The following is a 17,669-nucleotide window of genomic DNA, read 5'->3' as shown; positions in this document are numbered from 1 at the left end:
CAAATTTCTGTCATAAAGCTGGATTTGCGATACAAAGATTGCTTAAGCATATCTTGGAATATGCAGGGCTGACTTTTTTATGTGATTTAATTGGGTTAATTCAGTATGCCTGTCTACCTCTGATATTATTTATTATCTACTTCTTACCTTGTTTATAAATGCTGTATCACACCAAGAGTAGATCCCCTTGTTCACCAGAAGTGGAACTCAACTCCAAGGAATAATAATATTTTTAGTATAAATTAAGTGCTTTTTTGTTTTAATGAAAAGATAATCGTCAATTCTTTTGTTTTAGAAATGACTAGGTTTCTGTTTAGTTTCTACCTGGATCTGCAACAGGGATTATTGGTACTGTTCTGTTCAACATTTATTGAATTCCTACAATGTGCTCATCATTGAATTAGGTATTGAGATAACAACGAACTGGAAGTCCATTTCTTCTAAGAGTTTACAGTCTAGTGAAGGAGACAGTAATTTAACAAGTTGTTTCTAGGTACTTGTCCTAAGTGCTCCCTTATACAGAAGTTCTTGGGAACACAGAAGATGCATCCTCCAGCCTGGGAGGTTCTGGAAAGGCTTTCCAAGGAGGTTGCACTCAACCTGAGTTTTGAAGGATGAGTATAATTTAGGGGAAGAAGGAACAGTGAATTTAATACATGAAAAGATTTTCAGTACTTTAAGAATTAGTATGTGGTGGTCTGTCAACACAAATTTCATTAAAGTGTTTGCTTTGATTTTCCTAAGTGATATTGGACCAGAACAGCTTCTTGCTGCAAAGTTTTCTCTCCTTACTGAATTGTCTTTGTTCTTGGTGAAATACCATTGCAACAAGAAAACCTGTTGTAACTTTCCTTTGTAAACACAGCTCACTTTACTCAACACATATGCACAGCAGAAAAGATGTTTATTTTTTAGGCCAGTGTCCATTTGACATTATAATCAAAAAGGAGTAAGATTTTCTGTAGACAGATATTTCCCAGACTGTGTTTCCCTAAATCCTTATCTACTGAGTATTGATAGATGTTTGATTTTAAAAACAGAGAGAGGGACTTCCCTGGTGGTCCAGTGGTTAAGACTTCGCCTTCCAGTGCAGAGGGTGCGGCTTTGATCCCTGGTCGGGAGCTAGGATCCCACATGCCTAGCGGCCAAAAAACCAAAACATAAAACAGAAGCAATATTGTAACAAATTCAATAAAGACTTAAAAAATGGCCCACATCAGGGGCTTCCCTGGTGGCGCAGTGGTTAAGCATCCACCTGCCAATGCAGGGGACACGGGTTCGAGCCCTGGTCGAGGAAGATCCTACATGCCGTGGAGCAACTAAGCCCATGTGCCACAACTACTGAGCCTGCGCTCTAGAGCTCGCGAGCCACAACTACTGAAGCCTGCGCACCTAGAGCCCATGATCCGCAACAAGAGAAGCTGCCACAACGAAAAGCCTGTGCACCGCAACGAAGAGTAGCCCCTGCTCGCTGCAACTAGAGAAAGCCTGCGCACAGCAATGAAGACCCAACACAACCACAAATAAATAAATTAAATAAATAAATTTATAATTAAAAAATGGCCCACATCAAAAAAAAATCTAAATAAATAAAAACAGAGAGAAAGAGTGTGTGTGTGCGGGTGTGTTCTAGGGAAAAACAAGTTAGGTAAATGATGAGTTAAAGTTTAACAGGTTTATTTATTACATGACTTCTTAGAGAATTTAACACGATAATATACATTGGAATTTTAAGCAGGGGAGGGAATATGCAGTTTCTTTAGCTTATGGAATCCTTTCTTTTTATGGAATATCTTATGAACCATCAATGGAATAATTTGGAATGACTGCCGTATCTAGACCAAGGTTTCTCAGCCTCAGTACTGTTTTTTTTTTTTATTTTATTTTTTAAAATTTATTTATTTTTGGCTGTGTTGGGTCTTCTTTGCTGCGCACGGGCTTTCTCTACTTGTGGCGAGCGGGGGCTACTCTTCATTGCGGTGTGCAGGCTACTTATTGTGGTGGCTTCTCTTGTTGCAGAGCACGGGCTCTAGGCATGCGGGCTTCAGTAGTTGTGGCACATGGGCTCTAGAGTGCAGGCTCAGTTGTGGTGCACGGGCTTAGTTGCTCCACTGCATGTGGGATCTTCCCGGACCAGGGCTCCAACCTGTGTCCCCTGCATTGGCAGGCGGATTCTTAATCACCACGCCACCAGGGAAGTCCGAGATGGTTTTATTTTAAAATGCATATAATTTTGTAAGCCTAGCTGTAGATCTACTGATGCTGATAAAAGGTTTTAGACAGTAGATTGCCTCTGAGGGTTCATCATACTGTGTCTAGTGTTGACATCCCCCATATTCAGAATAATAGCAACATGGCAAAATATTTAGAAATCTAGAGAGTCTTAGGTCAAAAAACTTTTGATCTTTGTATATCAGAGTATGTTCAGTGAATAATAAGATCTCAATAATTGTAACTATTTTTATTTTGTTTTGGTCGTGCCACGTGGCTTGTGGGAATTTAGTTCCTGGACCAGGGATTGAACCCAGGTTCTTGGCAGTAAGAGTGCAGAGTCCTAATCACTGGACCACCAGGGAATTTCCAGTTGTAGCTATTATCATCATCATCATGATCATGAGGGGAATATTATCCTTCACAAACAAATAGCACATCAAATATCTTTCATTCTCTTCAGGACCTCCAACCAGCCTGTTTCAGCCGCCTCGTCGTCCTGGCCTTGGAACTGTTGGAAAACCAATTCGACTGTTAGCCAATCATTTTCAGGTTCAGATTCCTAAAATAGATGTGTATCACTATGACGTGGATATTAAACCAGAAAAACGGCCTCGTAGAGTCAACAGGTAAGGATTAGAAAGAGTAGGCTTCTTATACATTAATATTTTTTTTTACATCTTTATTGGAGTATAATTGCTTTACAATGGTGTGTTAGTTTCCGCTTTATAACAAAGTGAATCAGTTTTACATATACATATGTTCCCATATCTCTTCCCTCTTGCATCTCCCTCCCTCCCACCCTCCCTATCCCACCCCTCCAGGCGGTCACAAAGCACTGAGCTGATCTCCCTGTGCTATGCAGCTGCTTCCCACTAGTTATCTACCTTACGTTTGGTAGTGTATATATGTCCTTGCCACTCTCTTACTTTGTCACAGCTTACCCTTCCCCCTCCCCATATCCTCAAGTCCATTCTCTAGTAGATCTGCGTCTTTATTCCTGTCTTACCCCTAGGTTCTTCATGACATTTTTTTTTCTTAAATTCCATATATATGTGTTAGCATACGGTATTTGTCTTTCTCTTTCTGACTTACTTCACTCTGTATGACAGACTCTAGGTCTACACACTTCATTACAAATAGCTCAATTTCGGGTTTTTTTATGGCTGAGTAATATTCCATTGTATATATGTGCCACATCTTCTTTATCCATTCATCTGATGATGGACACTTAGGTTGTTTCCATCTCCGGGCTATTGTAAATAGAGCTGCAATGAACATTTTGGTACATGTGTCTTTTTGAATTATGGTTTTCTCAGGGTATATGCCCAGTAGTGGGATTGCTGGGTCATATGGTAGTTCTATTTGTAGTTTTTTATGGAACCTCCGTACTGTTCTCCATAGTGGCTGCACCAATTCACATTCCCACCAGCAGTGCAAGAGGGTTCCCTTTTCTCCACACCCTCTCCAGCATTTATTGTTTCTAGATTTTTTGATGATGGCCATTCTGACTGGTGTGAGGTGATATCTCATTGTAGTTTTGATTTGCGTTTCTCTAATGATTAATGATGTTAGCATTCTTTCATGTGTTTGTTGGCAGTCTGTATATCTTCTTTGGAGAAATGTCTATTTAGGTCTTCTGCCCATTTTTGGATTGGGTTGCATGAGCTGCTTATAAATTTTGGAGATTAATCCTTTGTCAGTTGCTTCATTTGCAATTATTTTCTCCCATTCTGAGGGTTGTCTTTTGGTCTTGTTTATGGTCTCCTTTGCTGTGCAAAAGCTTTGAAGTTTCATTAGGTCCCATTTGTTTATTTTTGTTTTTATTTCCATTTCTCTAGGAGGTGGGTCAAAAAGGATCTTGCTGTGATTTATGTCATAGAGTGTTCTGCCTTTGTTTTCCTCTAAGAGTTTGATAGTTTCTGGCCTTACATTTAGGTCTTTAATCCATTTTGAGCTTATTTTTGTGTATGGTGTTAGGAAGTGATCTATCTCACACTTTTACATGTACCTGTCCAGTTTTCCCAGCACCACTTATTGAAGAGGCTGTCCTTTCTCCACTGTACATTCCTGCCTCCTTTATCAAAGATAAGGTGACCATATGTGCATGGGTTTATCTCTGGGCTTTCTATCCTGTTCCATTGATCTATCTTTCTGTTTCTGTGCCAGTACCATACTGTCTTGATTACTGTAGCTTTGTAGTATAGTCTGAAGTCAGGGAGCCTGATTCCTCCAGCTCCGTTTTTTGTTCTCAAGATTGCTTTGGCTATTCGGGGTCTCTTGTGTTTCCATACAAATTGTGAAATTTTTTGTTCTAGTTCTGTGAAAAATGCCGTGGTAGTTTGATAGGGATTGCATTGAATCTGTAGATTGCTTTGGGTAGTAGAGTCATTTTCACAATGTTGATTCTTCCAGTCCAAGAACATGGTATATCTCTCCATCTATTTGTATCATCTTTAATTTTTTTCATCAGTATCTTATAATTTTCTGCATACAGGTCTTTTGTATCCTTAGGTAGGTTTATTCCTAGATATTTTATTTTTTTTGTTGCAGTGGTAAATAGGAGTGTTTTCTTGATTTCATTTTCAGATTTTTCACCATTAGTGTATAGGAATGCCAGAGATTTCTGTGCATTAATTTTGTATCCTGCTACTTTACCAAATTCATTGATTAGCTCTAGTAGTTTTCTGGTAGCATATTTAGGATTCTCTATGTATAGTATCATGTCATCTGCAAACAGTGACAGCTTACTTCCTCTTTTCCGATTTGGATTCTTTTTATTTCCTTTTGTTCTCTGATTGCTGTGGCTAAAACTTCCAAAACTATGTTGAATAAGAGTGGTGAGAGTGGGCAACCTTGTCTTGTTCCTGATCTTAATGGAAATGCTTTCAGTTTTTCACCATTGAGGACAATGTTGGCTGTGTGTTTGTCATATATGGCCTTTATTATGTTGAGGAAAGTTCCCTCTATGCCTACTTTCTGCAGGGTTTTTATCATAAATGGGTGTTGAATTTTGCCGAAAGCTTTCTCTGCATCTATTGAGATGATCATATGGTTTTTCTCCTTCAATTTGTTAATATGGCGTATCACGTTGATTGATTTGCGTATATTGAAGAATCCTTGCATTCCTGGAATAAACCCCACTTGATCATGGTGTATGATCCTTTTAATGTGCTGTTGGATTCTGTTTGCTAGTATTTTGTTGAGGATTTTTGCATCTATGTTCATTAGTGATATTGGCCTGTAGTTTTCTTTCTTTGTGACATCCTTGCCTGGTTTTGGTATCAGGGTGATGGCGGCCTCGTAGAATGAGTTTGGGAGTGTTCCTCCCTCTGCTATATTTTGGAAGAGTTTGAGAAGGATAGGTGTTAGCTCTTCTCTAAATGTTTGATAGAATTCACCTGTGAATCCATCTGGTCCTGGGCTTTTGTTTGTTGGAAGATTTTTAATCACAGTTTCAATTTCAGTGCTTGTGATTGGTCTGTTCATATTTTCTATTTCTTCCTGATTCAGTCTTGGCAGGTTGTGCCTTTCTAAGAATTTGTCCATTTCTTCCAGGTTGTCCATTTTATTGGCATAGAGTTGCTTGTAGTAATCTCTCATGATCTTTTGTATTTCTGCAGTGTCAGTTGTTACTTCTCCTTTTTCATTTCTAATTATATTGATTTGAGTCTTCTCCCTTTTTTTCTTGATGAGTCTGGATAATGGTTTATCAATTTTGTTTATCTTCTCAAAGAACCAGCTTTTAGTTTTATTGATCTTTGCTATCATTTCCTTCATTTCTTTTTCATTTATTTCTGATCTGATTTTTATGATTTCTTTCCTTCTGCTAACTTTGGGGGGTTTTTTTGTTCTTCTTTCTCTAATTCCTTTAGGTGCAAGGTTAGGTTGTTTATTCGAGATGTTTCCTGTTTCTTTTTTTTTTTTTTTTTTCCTGTTTCTTAAGGTAGGATTGTATTGCTATAAACTTCCCTCTTAGAACTGCTTTTGCTGCATCCCATAGGTTTTGGGTCATCGTGTCTCCATTGTCATTTGTTTCTAGGTATTTTTTAATTTCCTCTTTGATTTCTTCAGTGATCACTTCGTTATTAAGTAGTGTATTGTTTAGCCTCCATGTGTTTGTATTTTTTACAGATCTTTTCCTGTAATTGATATCTAGTCACATAGCGTTGTGGTCGGAAAAGATACTTGATACAATTTCAATTGTCTTAAATTTACCAAGGCTTGATTTGTGACCCAAGGTATGATCTATCCTGGAGAATGTTCCATGAGCACTTGAGAAAAATGTGTATTCTGTTGATTTTGGATGGAATGTCCTATAAATATCAATTAAGTCCATCTTGTTTAATGTATCATTTAAAGCTTGTGTTTCCTTATTTATTTTCATTTTGGATGATCTGTCCATTGGTGAAAGTGGGGTGTTAAAGTCCCCTACTATGAATGTGTTACTGTTGATTTCCCCTTTTATGGCTGTTAGTATTTGCCTTATGTATTGAGGTGCTCCTATGTTGGGTGCATAAATATTTACAATTGTTATATATTCTTCTTGGATCGATCCCTTGATTATTATGTAGTGTCCTTCTTTGTCTCTTCTAATAGTCTTTATTTTAAAGTCTATTTTGTCTGATATGAGAATTGCTACTCCAGCTTTCTTTTGGTTTCCATTTGCATGGAATATCTTTTTCCATCCCCTTACTTTCAGTCTGTATGTGTCTCTAGGTCCGAAGTGGGTCTCTTGTAGACAGCATATATATTGGGCTTGTTTTTGTATCCATTCAGCCAATCTGTGTCTTTTGGTGGGAGCATTTACTCCATTTACATTTAAGGTAATTATCGATATGTATGTTCCTATTCCCATTTTCTTAATTGTTTTGGGTTTGTTATTGTAGGTCTTTTCCTTCTCTTGTGTTTCTTGCCTAGAGAAGTTCCTTTAGCATTTGTTGTAAAGCTGGTTTGGTGGTGCTGAACTCTCTCAGCTTTTGCTCGTCTGTAAAGGTTTTAATTTCTCCATCAAATCTGAATGAGATCCTTGCTGGGTAGAGTAATCTTGGTTGCAGGTTTTTCTCCTTCATCACTTTAAATATGTCCTGCCAGTCCCTTCTGGCTTGCAGAGTTTCTGCTGAAAGATCAGCTGTTAACCTTATGGGGATTCCCTTGTGTGTTATTTGTTGTTTTTCCCTTGCTGCTTTTAATATGTTTTCTTTGTATTTAATTTTTGACAGTTTGATTAATATGTGTCTTGGCATATTTCTCCTTTGATTTATCCTGTATGGGACTCTCTGTGCTTCCTGGACTTGATTAACTATTTCCTTTCCCATATTAGGGAAGTTTTCAACTATAATCTCTTCAAATATTTTCTCAGTCCCTTTCTTTTTCTCTTCTTCTTCTGGAACCCCTATAATTCAAACGTTGGTGTGTTTAATGTTGTCCCAGAGGTCTCTGAGACTGTCCTCAGTTCTTTCCATTCTTTTTTCTTTATTCTGCCCTGCAGTAGTTATTTCCACTATTTTATCTTCCAGGTCACTTATCCATTCTTCTGCCTCAGTTATTCTGCTATTGATCCCATCTAGGGTCTTTTTAATTTCATTTATTGTGTTGTTCATCGTTGTTTGTTTCATCTTTAGTTCTTCTAGGTCCTTGTTAAATGTTTCTTGCATTTTGTCTATTCTATTTCCAAGATTTTGGATCATGTTTACTATCATTATTCTGAATTCTTTTTCAGGTAGACTGCCTATTTCCTCTTCATTTGTTAGGTCTGGTGGGTTTTTATGTTGCTCCTTCATCTGCTGTGTGTTTTTCTGTCTTCTCATTTTGCTTATCTTACTGTGTTTGGGGTCTCCTTTTTGCAGGCTGCAGGTTCGTAGTTCCCATTGTTTTTGGTGTCTGTCCCCAGTGGCTAAAGTTGGTTCAGTGGGTTGTGTAGGCTTCCTGGTGGAGGGGACTAGTGCCTGTGTTCTGGTGGATGAGGCTGGATCTTGTCTTTCTGGTGGGCAGGTCCACGTTTGGTGGTGTGTGTTGGAGTGTCTGTGACCTTATTATGATTTTAGGCAGCCTCTCTGCTAATGGGGATGTGTATGTGTGTTCCTGTCTTGCTAGCTGTTTGGCATAGGGTGTCCAGCACTGTAGCTTGCTGGTCGTTCAGTGAAGCTGGGTGCTGGTGTTGAGATGGAGATCTCTGGGAGATTTTCGCCATTTGATATTATGTGGATCTGGGAGGTCTCTTGTGGACCAGTGTCCTGAAGTTGGCTCTCCCACCTCAGAGGCACAGCACTGACTCCTGGCTGTAGCACCAAGAGCCTTTCGTCCACACGACTCAGAATAAAAGGGAGAAAAAGTAGAAAGAAAGAATTAGTAGAAGTATGAAGAAAGAAAGAAGAAAGAAAGAAAGGAGGGAAGGAAGGAAGGAAGAAAGAAAGAAAGAAGAAAAGAAGGAAAGAAGGCAAGAAGGAAAGAAAGGAGGGAGGGAGGAAGGAAGGAAGGAGGGAAGGAAGGAAAAAAGACAAAGAAAGAAGATACAGTAAAATAAAATAAAGTATAATAAAGTTATTGAATTAAAAAATAATTATTTAGAAAAAACAAAGGGACGGATAGTACCTTAGGACAAATGTTAGAAGCAAAGCTATACAGACAAAATCTTACACAGAAGCATACACATACACCCTCACAAAAAGAGGTAAAGGGGAAAAAAATCATAAATCTTGCACTCAAAGTCCACCTCCTCAATTTGGGATGATTCGTTGTCTAAAGGAGGGAAGGAAGGAAAGAAAGAAAGAAAGAAAAAGAACGAAGGTAAAGTATAATAAAGTTATTAAAATTAATTATTATGAAAAAAATTTAAAAAAAACAATGGACGGATAGAACCCTAGGACAAATGGTGGAAGCAAAGCTATACAGACAAGATCTCACACAGAAGCATACACATACACATTCACAAAAAGAGGAAAAGGGGAAAAAATCATAGATTTTGCTCTCGAAGTCCACCTCGTCAATTTTGGGATGATTCGTTGTCTATTCATGTATTCCACAGATGCAGGGTACGTCGAGTTGATTGTGGAGCTTTAATCCGATGCTTCTGAGGCTGCTGGGAGAGATTTCCCTTTCTCTGTTCTCACAGCTCCCAGGGGCTCAGCTTTGGATTTGGCCCCGCCCCTGCGTGTAGGTCGCCAGAGGGTGTCTGTTGTTCGCTCAGACAGGACGGGGTTAAAGGAGCAGCTGCTTCGGGGACGCTGACTAACTCAGGCCGGGGGTGGGGGGGAGGGAGGGGCACGGAGTGCGGGGCGAGCCTGCGGCGGCAGAGGCCGGCGTGACGTTGCACCAGCCTGAGGCGCGCCGTGCGTTCTCCCGGGGAAGTTGTCCCTGGATCCCGGGACCCTGGCAGTGGCGGTCTGCACAGGCTCCCTGGAAGGGGGGTGTGGATAGTGACCTGTGCTCGCACACAGGCTTCTTGGTGGCGGCAGCAGCAGCTTTAGCGTCTCATGCCCGTCTCTGGGGTCCGCGCTTTTAGCCGCGGCTCGCACCTGTCTCTGGAGCTCCTTTAAGCAGCGCTCTTAATCCCCTCTCCTCACGAACCAGGAAACAAAGAGGGAAGAAAAAGTCTCTTGCCTCTTCGGCAGGTCCAGACTTTTCCCGGACTCCCTCCCAGCCAGCCGTGGTGCATTAACCCCCTGCAGGCTGTGTTCACGCCAACCCCAGTCCTCTCCCTGCGCTCCAACCGAAGCCCGAGCTTCAGCTCCCAGCCCCGCCCGCCCCGGCGGGTGAGCAGACAAGCCTCTCGGGCTGGTGAGTGCCGGTCGGCACGGATCCTCGGTGTGGGAATCTCTCCGCTTTGCCCTCCGCACCCCAGTGGCTGCGTTCTCCTCCGCGGCTCCGAAGCTTCCCCCCTCCGCCACCCGCAGTCTCCGCCCGCGAAGGGGCTTCCTAGTGTGTGGAAACCTTTCTTCCTTCACAGCTCCCTCCCACTGGTGCAGGACACGTCCCTACCCTTTTGTCTCTTTTTATTATTTTTTCTTTTGCCCTACCCAGGTACGTGGGGAGTTTCTTGCCTTTGGGGAGGTCTGAGGTCTTCTGCTAGCGTTCAGTAGGTGTTCTGTACGAGTTGTTCCACGTGTAGATGTATTTCTGGTGTATCTGTTGGGAGGAAGGTGATCTCCGCGTCTTACTCTTCCGCCATCTTCCCCTCGTCCCCTCTTATACATTTAAATACATGTACTTTGTTTATCATGAATCGTATTGTTCTCTAAACTCTTTTAACATGTAGCCTTTTTTTTTTTTTTTTTTTTTTTTTTTTTTTGCTGTACGCGGGCCTCTCACTGTTGTGGCCTCTCCCGTTGCGGAGCACAGGCTCCGGATGCGCAGGCTCAGCAGCCATGGCTCACGGGCCCAGCCGCTCCGCGGCATGTGGGATCTTCCCGGACCGGGGCACGAACCCGTGTCCCCTGCATCGGCAGGCGGACTCTCAACCTAAGATGTTAAGTTTCTTGATAGCAGGTTTGCTGTCTCATACTTGGTTGTCCTCCACAGATTCTAGCAGAATGCAGGATACATCATTGTTCAGTCAGTAAATACTTAATGAATGAAGAAGAAAGGTCACTTTTTCACTGTCCAAAGGTAGCAGAAATTTGTAAAAATAGGTGAAGCCACTGGTGTCTATGGAAAATAGAACTATGTGGAAATTCAAATTTTATTATCATGTGTTGGTATTGGACATGAGAAAAATATAAGTGTAAAGACAGAAGAATCATCTTGGGGTATTGAAGAACATAAACTGAGAAGCTCTGTTTAATTCTAGCATTATCCAGGAGGGGTCTAGATAAGATGATTTAAGCATTGTTGTCTGTATGACAGGAATTTACCAATAGTGAATATAGCCCTATAGCAGATATTTTTACAGTGTGCTGAGATCACCCACTTTACTTTTCTCTGTTTTCATGCTGTGATATTCAGGCAGTCCTTAATATTATAGTTCTTGCCTTTCCAAGGATGCTTTTGCTGTAAAGTGAAGTATTTCTTTGTGGCTTGGTTTTTTTTTCTCATTATAGATCAATTATTTGGCTTTCTGGTATAGTTCAGTCTCATGCAAGCCCTTAATTGTTTGGCTGTTGTATAACTGAAATCAATAATAACAGAGGCGGTGGCAATGGCTAATATTGATCCATTTGACATATATTCTGTTGGGTGCTCATTGTGTATCAGGTATTGTTCTATGTCCTGGGAATACAACATGAACAAACAGACAAAAGCTCCTACCCTTGAGGAACTTATATTCTAATGGGGGAAAAGTCCAAAAATAAATGAATAAGCAAAGAAAACATATTATTTGTTAGTTGATGATAACTGTTGTGAAGAAAAATAAAACAGGGATGGAAGATAGGGATGGAGGATCGGCCACTGATTTTACATATATATATATATATACACACACACACACACACACATACATATAGTATATATAGTATTTATGTATACTGTAAATATGTATATATTTTGTATATATGTTACATATATATTATGTAAGATGGTTGTGTGAACACACGTGTGTGTATATATATGGGTACGCGCACACACATAATGTAATATTTTAATAGTATAGTTAGGGAAGAGCTCACTGAAAAGTGACATTTGAGGAGAAACCTAGAGGAGGTGAGGGATATGTACATGACGAGAGTCCCAGGCAGAGGCAGCAGCTTGCATGGTATATTCAAGGAATAGCAGATAAAGCCTGTATTGCTGGAGTGAGTGAGGGGGAGAGTGATAGAGAAAATCCAAAGGGCCCTATCATGCAGAGTCTTGTAGGTGGTCATAGAACTTTAGTGTTTACTCTGATTAGATGGGTTTTGAGTAGACATTTGGTATGATTAACTTAGATTTTTAATGGATCATTTTGGCTGCTGTGTTGAAAATGAACCCTAGCAGGTAAGGGTGAAAAGCAGGGAAATCAATTAGGAGGCATGTGTAATGATTCAGGTGAAAAATGATGGTGGCTTGAACTTGGGTAGTAAAAGTGATAGTGATAAAAACTGGTCAGAGGGCTTCCCTGGTGGCACAGTGGTTGAGAGTCCGCCTGCCGATTCAGCGGACGCGGGTTCGTGCCCCGGTCCGGGGGGATCCTGCGTACCGCGGAGCAGCTAGGCCCGTGAGCCATGGCCGCTGAGCCTGCGCGTCCGGAGCCTGTGCTCCGCAACGGGAGAGGCCACAACAGTGAGAGGCCCGCGTACTGCAAAAAAAACAAAAACAAAAACTGGTCAGAGACTACAAATATTTTAAAGGTAGTGTCAGCAAGATTTGTTGATGGATTGAACAGGAGGTATGAAAGAAATGAATCATCATTGATTCCAGGGTTTTTGTCCTGAGTGGATGGAAAGATGGAGTTGCCATTTATCGGGATGGGGAAAACTATGGGAGAGGCCAACAGGGTTGACAGATCAAGAGATCTGTTTTTTCACCATGTTAGGATTGAGATGTCTATTGGACATCCCAGTGAAGATGTTGAGCAGGAAGTTGGATACATGAGGTTGGACTCAGCAGAAAGGTCCAGGCTGGAGACAAACATTTGAAAGTCATCAGCATATTGGTGGTAAAGCCATGAGACTGGGTGAGATCATGTAGGAAGTGAGTGTGATTAAAGAAAATAAGATTTCAAGACTGAGTCCTGAGGTAACTTAATACTTACAAATGGGGAGATGAGGAAGAATCAGCAAGGAGACTGGCATGGAGAGGCCACTGGGATGAGAGATAACCAGGGCAGAGTGAGGAGGCAAGGGAAGAAGATGTTTTAAGCTGAAAGAATTGATCATCTAATGTTCGAGGAGCATTGAATTTCGCAATGTGGAGCTCACTGGGGACCTTGATGAGAGTAGCTTTGGTGGAGGAAAAGCCTCACTAGAGAAGATTGAAGAGAGAAAGGAGAAGAGCAATTAGAGACAGCTCTGTCAAGGGATTTTGATGCAATGGGGAGCAGAGAAATGGAATGTTCAGACGAGGAGGAAGTGGGATCAGGCAATTTCAAATTTTTTTTAAGATGAAGAAATGATAGCATATTTATTTGCTGAAGGCAGTAATTCAGTATAGTGGAAAAATTTGATGATTCAGGAGAGAGGAAGATTCCTGGAGGGTTATCCTTGAGCATACTAGAGTTAAGCAGGCTAGTTAGCAGCCATTTAGTCTTGTCCAGAGCATCCACAAGACATTTGGTCTAAGTCAAAAGGTCCCTGAAATTTGGTCCTATTCAAAACGTCCATGAGTGTATTTGGCCCATGCCAAATTTTTGTTTTGGACAGAAGTGAATATCAAGGACCTTTTGGTGTGGACCAAATGTCCCCATGGACATTTTGGACAGGACCAAATATGACCAAATATCAAGGACCTTTTAGGATGGACCAAATGTCTTATGAATGTTTTGGACAGGACCAAATGTCCTGCAAGCAGTAGGCTTATTGCATGGCAAGCACTGTTCTAAATATTCTGTGTCTATTTATTCACTTAATATGACAACTTTTGTGGTGGGTGTTATGATTACCATAATTTTACAAATGAAGAAACAGATGTGAGAGATTAAGTAACTTGTCCAACGTCATACAGCTCTGCCACTTAATCATTGTGTGACCAGGGGCAGTTTACTTGCCCATTCTGAATTCAATAATTATTGCCCTGCTTGTCTCACAAGGTTGTTTTGAAGGTTAAGTGAGAATAGAGGTGAAAATATGTTTTTTACTGTAAAACTTTATGGTTACATTTTAAGAAAGTAAGATAAGAAATTACCCTTCCAGTCTGAAAATATACTGTTCTTTTTTTTTTTTTTAATAAATAAGCAGAAGCCTCTTGTCAGTTAACAACAGCCCGTATTTATTTATTAAATTTTTATTTATTTATTATTTTTGGCTGTATTGGGTCTTCGTTTCTGTGCGAGGGCTTTCTCTAGTTGCGGCAAGTGTGGGCCACTCTTCATCGCGGTGCGCGGGCCTCTCACTGTCGCGGCCTCTCTTGTTGCGGACCACAGGCTCCAGACGCGCAGGCTCAGTAGTTGTGGCTCACGGGTCCAGTTGCTTCGCGGCATGTGGGATCTTCCCAGACCAGGGCTCGAACCCGTGTCCCCTACATTGGCAGGCAGATTCTCAACCACTGCGCCATCAGGGAAGCCCCAAATATACTGTTCTTAAGTCAGCTTTTTAAAATTGGGAATGTATGAGACTATATTTCTCCATCAGTTTTTTTCAGTTGCATGATTTGGTTTGAAAACATATGACTTTCCCACAGATTTCATTTGTAGTAATATTAATGCCTTAGCTAGTTGTGATGTATTTTTTTTGATAGAAACATGGGTATATTTATTTGATGAAGAACTTTGTTGTAATGTATCTTAAGGTACAGTTCCCCTACATGGGGCTCAGTAATGTTGATAAGACATAGCACCTGACTTTTCATTGACGCTAGCATTCCAAAATCGCACAGACCCAGATCTGTCCATCTTAAACTGTAGACTCTGGTTCCCCCACAGCTGCATTTGTTTCAGAGCCTGCATACAGTGTGATCCGGCGTATATGAAGAAACATTTAAATAAAGCTATTCATGCTCTATTGAGAGAAAGGCTTTCTTTCTAAACAGAAAGAAACTACATTGGTAATCTTTACAGAATGACATTTTACGACATTCCCTTTTCTATACTGCTTGGAAGCAGTTTGGAATATAACAAGACAGTATGAAGAATAATAAATTTCTAGCATTATCAAAGGGGTTGACTTAGTCCTTTGATTTTGATGCATCTTAGATTTATTGATCCCCAGATTTCTGAATTCTGCTCACTCTCTTTTCCAAAACCAGTATACTTGAATAAGGTTGTTTATTTGATAACACACTTATCATTGTTCAGTTATGAACATGCCAAACTTAGATACCTAAGACAGGTTATTCTTATAAGCCTCTATTTATCATAGGAGAGGATTTTGGAAAGCAAGAATTTGAGAGGATGCTATAAAGTTTATTCTCTTTTTCCTTTTATTCCCTCCTTTTTGTTGTCATCTCATGATTGCTTTTGTTCACTTGCCTACCTTTCTTTAGTTAACTATTTTTCTAATTACTTGAGTCAGTTGTAACTTTAACTCTTATTTTTTCCAAGGAGTTTTGAACTGAATTTAGTTGATTAAGGTATGGTGATAGTTTCCTTACTGTTCACCACCGCTTCTCAGAGCTAACCTACACTATCTCCATTACTGTTAAGGGACGTAGTAGATACAATGGTGCGGCACTTCAAGATGCAGGTATTTGGTGATCGGCAGCCTGGCTATGATGGCAAAAGAAACATGTACACAGCACATCCACTGCCAATTGGACGGGAGAGGGTAAGTGTTAACGGCAAGAAATATTGATTAGACTTATGTCATTTAGTAGTAATTACATAGGACAACAGTGTTTCCCTTTCTAATAACAATTCAACACTTAAAGTCGTTTCTCATGCTGATGATAGATTTGTTATTCTGTCCATATTCTCTTGTCCCTTAGTTAACCAATAACTGAGCATTAGAATTTAGGTTGATTATGTCATCTTTACATGTATTCCAGATTTCTCACAGTGTTAAAGTGCCACCTGAATCTGAAGAGTGGAATTTTTATAACTTGTCGAATCTGCCTGCCAACTTGTAGAATATTATATAACACCCACTTATGAAAATATTTTTAATACCACAATAACCTAAGACATTTGTTTTAAAAATTTAAAAGCAATACATAAATATATACTCATTATAACCTTATTCAGACAATCTAGAAATGCTGTGGTTTCCCGCCTCCCAACTTGCCTGTACCCTCAATCCCATTTTCACTTTCCGAGGAAACTGCTATAATAGTTCAGTATATATCCTTTCATATATTTTTTTGTGCCTTAGCTATTTATGCATATTTATTCTTTCTTTTAAAAATAAATTTATTTATTTATTTATGTTTTTGGCTGTGTGCGGGCTTTCTCTAGTTGCAGTGAGCTGGGGCTACTCTTCGTTTCGGTGCGTGGGCTTCTCATTGTGGTGGCTTCTCTTGTTGCAGAGCATGGCCTCTAGGCATGTGGGCTTCAGTAGTTGTGGCACTCAGGCTCAGTAGTTGTGGCTTGCGGGCTCTAGAGTGCAGGCTCAGTAGTTGTGGCGCATGGGCTTAGTTGCTCCGTGGCATGTGGGGTCTTCCTGGACCAGGGCTCGAACCCGTGTGCCCTGCATTGGCAGGCGGATTCTTAACCACTGCGCCACCAGTGAAGTCCCCTATATATATTCTTATTTGTTTGATATTGTTCTATGATTTATTTTTTCATTTAACAATATGTCTGGGAGATCTTTCCATTTCTGTACATTTAAGTCTACCTTATTTTTTTTTTTTTTTTTTTTTTTTGCGTTACGCGGGCCTCTCGCTATTGTGGCCTCTCCCATTGCGGAGCAACAGGCTCCGGACGCGCAGGCTCAGCGGCCATGGCTCACGGGCCCAGCCGTTCCGCGGCATGTGGGATCTTCCCGGACCGGGGCGTGAACCCGTGTCCCCTGCATCGGCAGGCGGACTCTCAACAACTGAGCCACCAGGGAAGCCCTACCTTATTTTTTTAATTCAATTTTTTTATTGTGGTAAAATACATATAACATAAAATTTACTATTTTAACCATTTTTAAGTGTACAATTCAGTGGCATTAAATATATTCACATTGTTATGCAACTGTGACCACTAGCCATCTCTAGAACTTTTCATCATCCCAAACTCAAACTCTGTGCCCATTAAACAATTACTCCCCATTTTCTCCTCCCCTATCCCTGGTAACCACTATTCTACTTTCTGTATTTATGAATTTAACTATTTTAGGTACCTCATATAAGTGGAATCATATAGTATTTGTCATTTTATGTCTGGCTGTTTATTTCACTTAGCATAATGTTTTCAAGGTTCATCCATGTTGTAGCATCTACCTTATTTTTAACTATTACATAATATTCAATATTAAATTATTCCCCTACTGATGGAACATAGGTTGTTTCCAGTGTTTTGCAATTATAGAAAGTGTTAAACATCCTTATGCATATACTATATGAATATTCCTGGGATGTCTCAGCCTTTGTAAATATGTATGTGTATGTATTTTATGTATTTTTCCTTAGGTTGATATGGAAGTGACCCTTCCAGGTGAGGGTAAAGACCAGACCTTTAAAGTGTCTGTTCAGTGGGTATCAGTTGTGAGCCTTCAGTTGCTTTTAGAAGCTTTGGCCGGGCACTTGAATGAAGTCCCAGATGACTCAGTTCAAGCACTTGATGTTATCACAAGACACCTTCCCTCCATGAGGTTAGTTTGAATTCCTTGCCACAAATGTCAGACTTTTTTTGCTAGGTTGCATTGGAGACATTGAAAGGTTTCTGCACAAGTCATAGTTCAAACTTGGTTTAAGTTTACAAAATTGAGAGTGAAATGAAAGACTCAAGTTTTTACTGTGAAACACGC

The 17,669-nt window shown here is 40.3% G+C and overlaps 1 protein-coding gene across 4 annotated transcripts in view; it reads left to right on the top strand.

The window, feature by feature from the left end:
* The window catches only part of LOC101280127 (protein argonaute-4), a 46,071-nt gene that overhangs the window by 3,944 nt on the left and 24,458 nt on the right, over window positions 1–17,669 (top strand). The window contains exons 2-4 of one of the 4 annotated variants that reach the window (XM_004266471.4): window positions 2,675–2,840; window positions 15,425–15,545; window positions 17,332–17,513. In XM_004266471.4, coding sequence (XP_004266519.1) covers window positions 2,675–2,840; window positions 15,425–15,545; window positions 17,332–17,513 — 469 coding nt within the window. Of the gene's footprint in view, window positions 1–2,674; window positions 2,841–15,424; window positions 15,546–17,331; window positions 17,514–17,669 lie in introns of those variants that run through there. The other 3 variants (XM_033422155.2, XM_049697769.1, XM_049697771.1) reach the window with 3 other exon arrangements.

Source organism: Orcinus orca, chromosome 1, assembly GCF_937001465.1.
Source record: "Orcinus orca chromosome 1, mOrcOrc1.1, whole genome shotgun sequence".
NCBI classification, from domain to species: Eukaryota; Metazoa; Chordata; class Mammalia; order Artiodactyla; family Delphinidae; genus Orcinus; species Orcinus orca.
The sequence above is the reverse complement of the archived record's forward strand: the minus strand, read 5'-3'. Positions and strand labels throughout refer to the sequence as shown.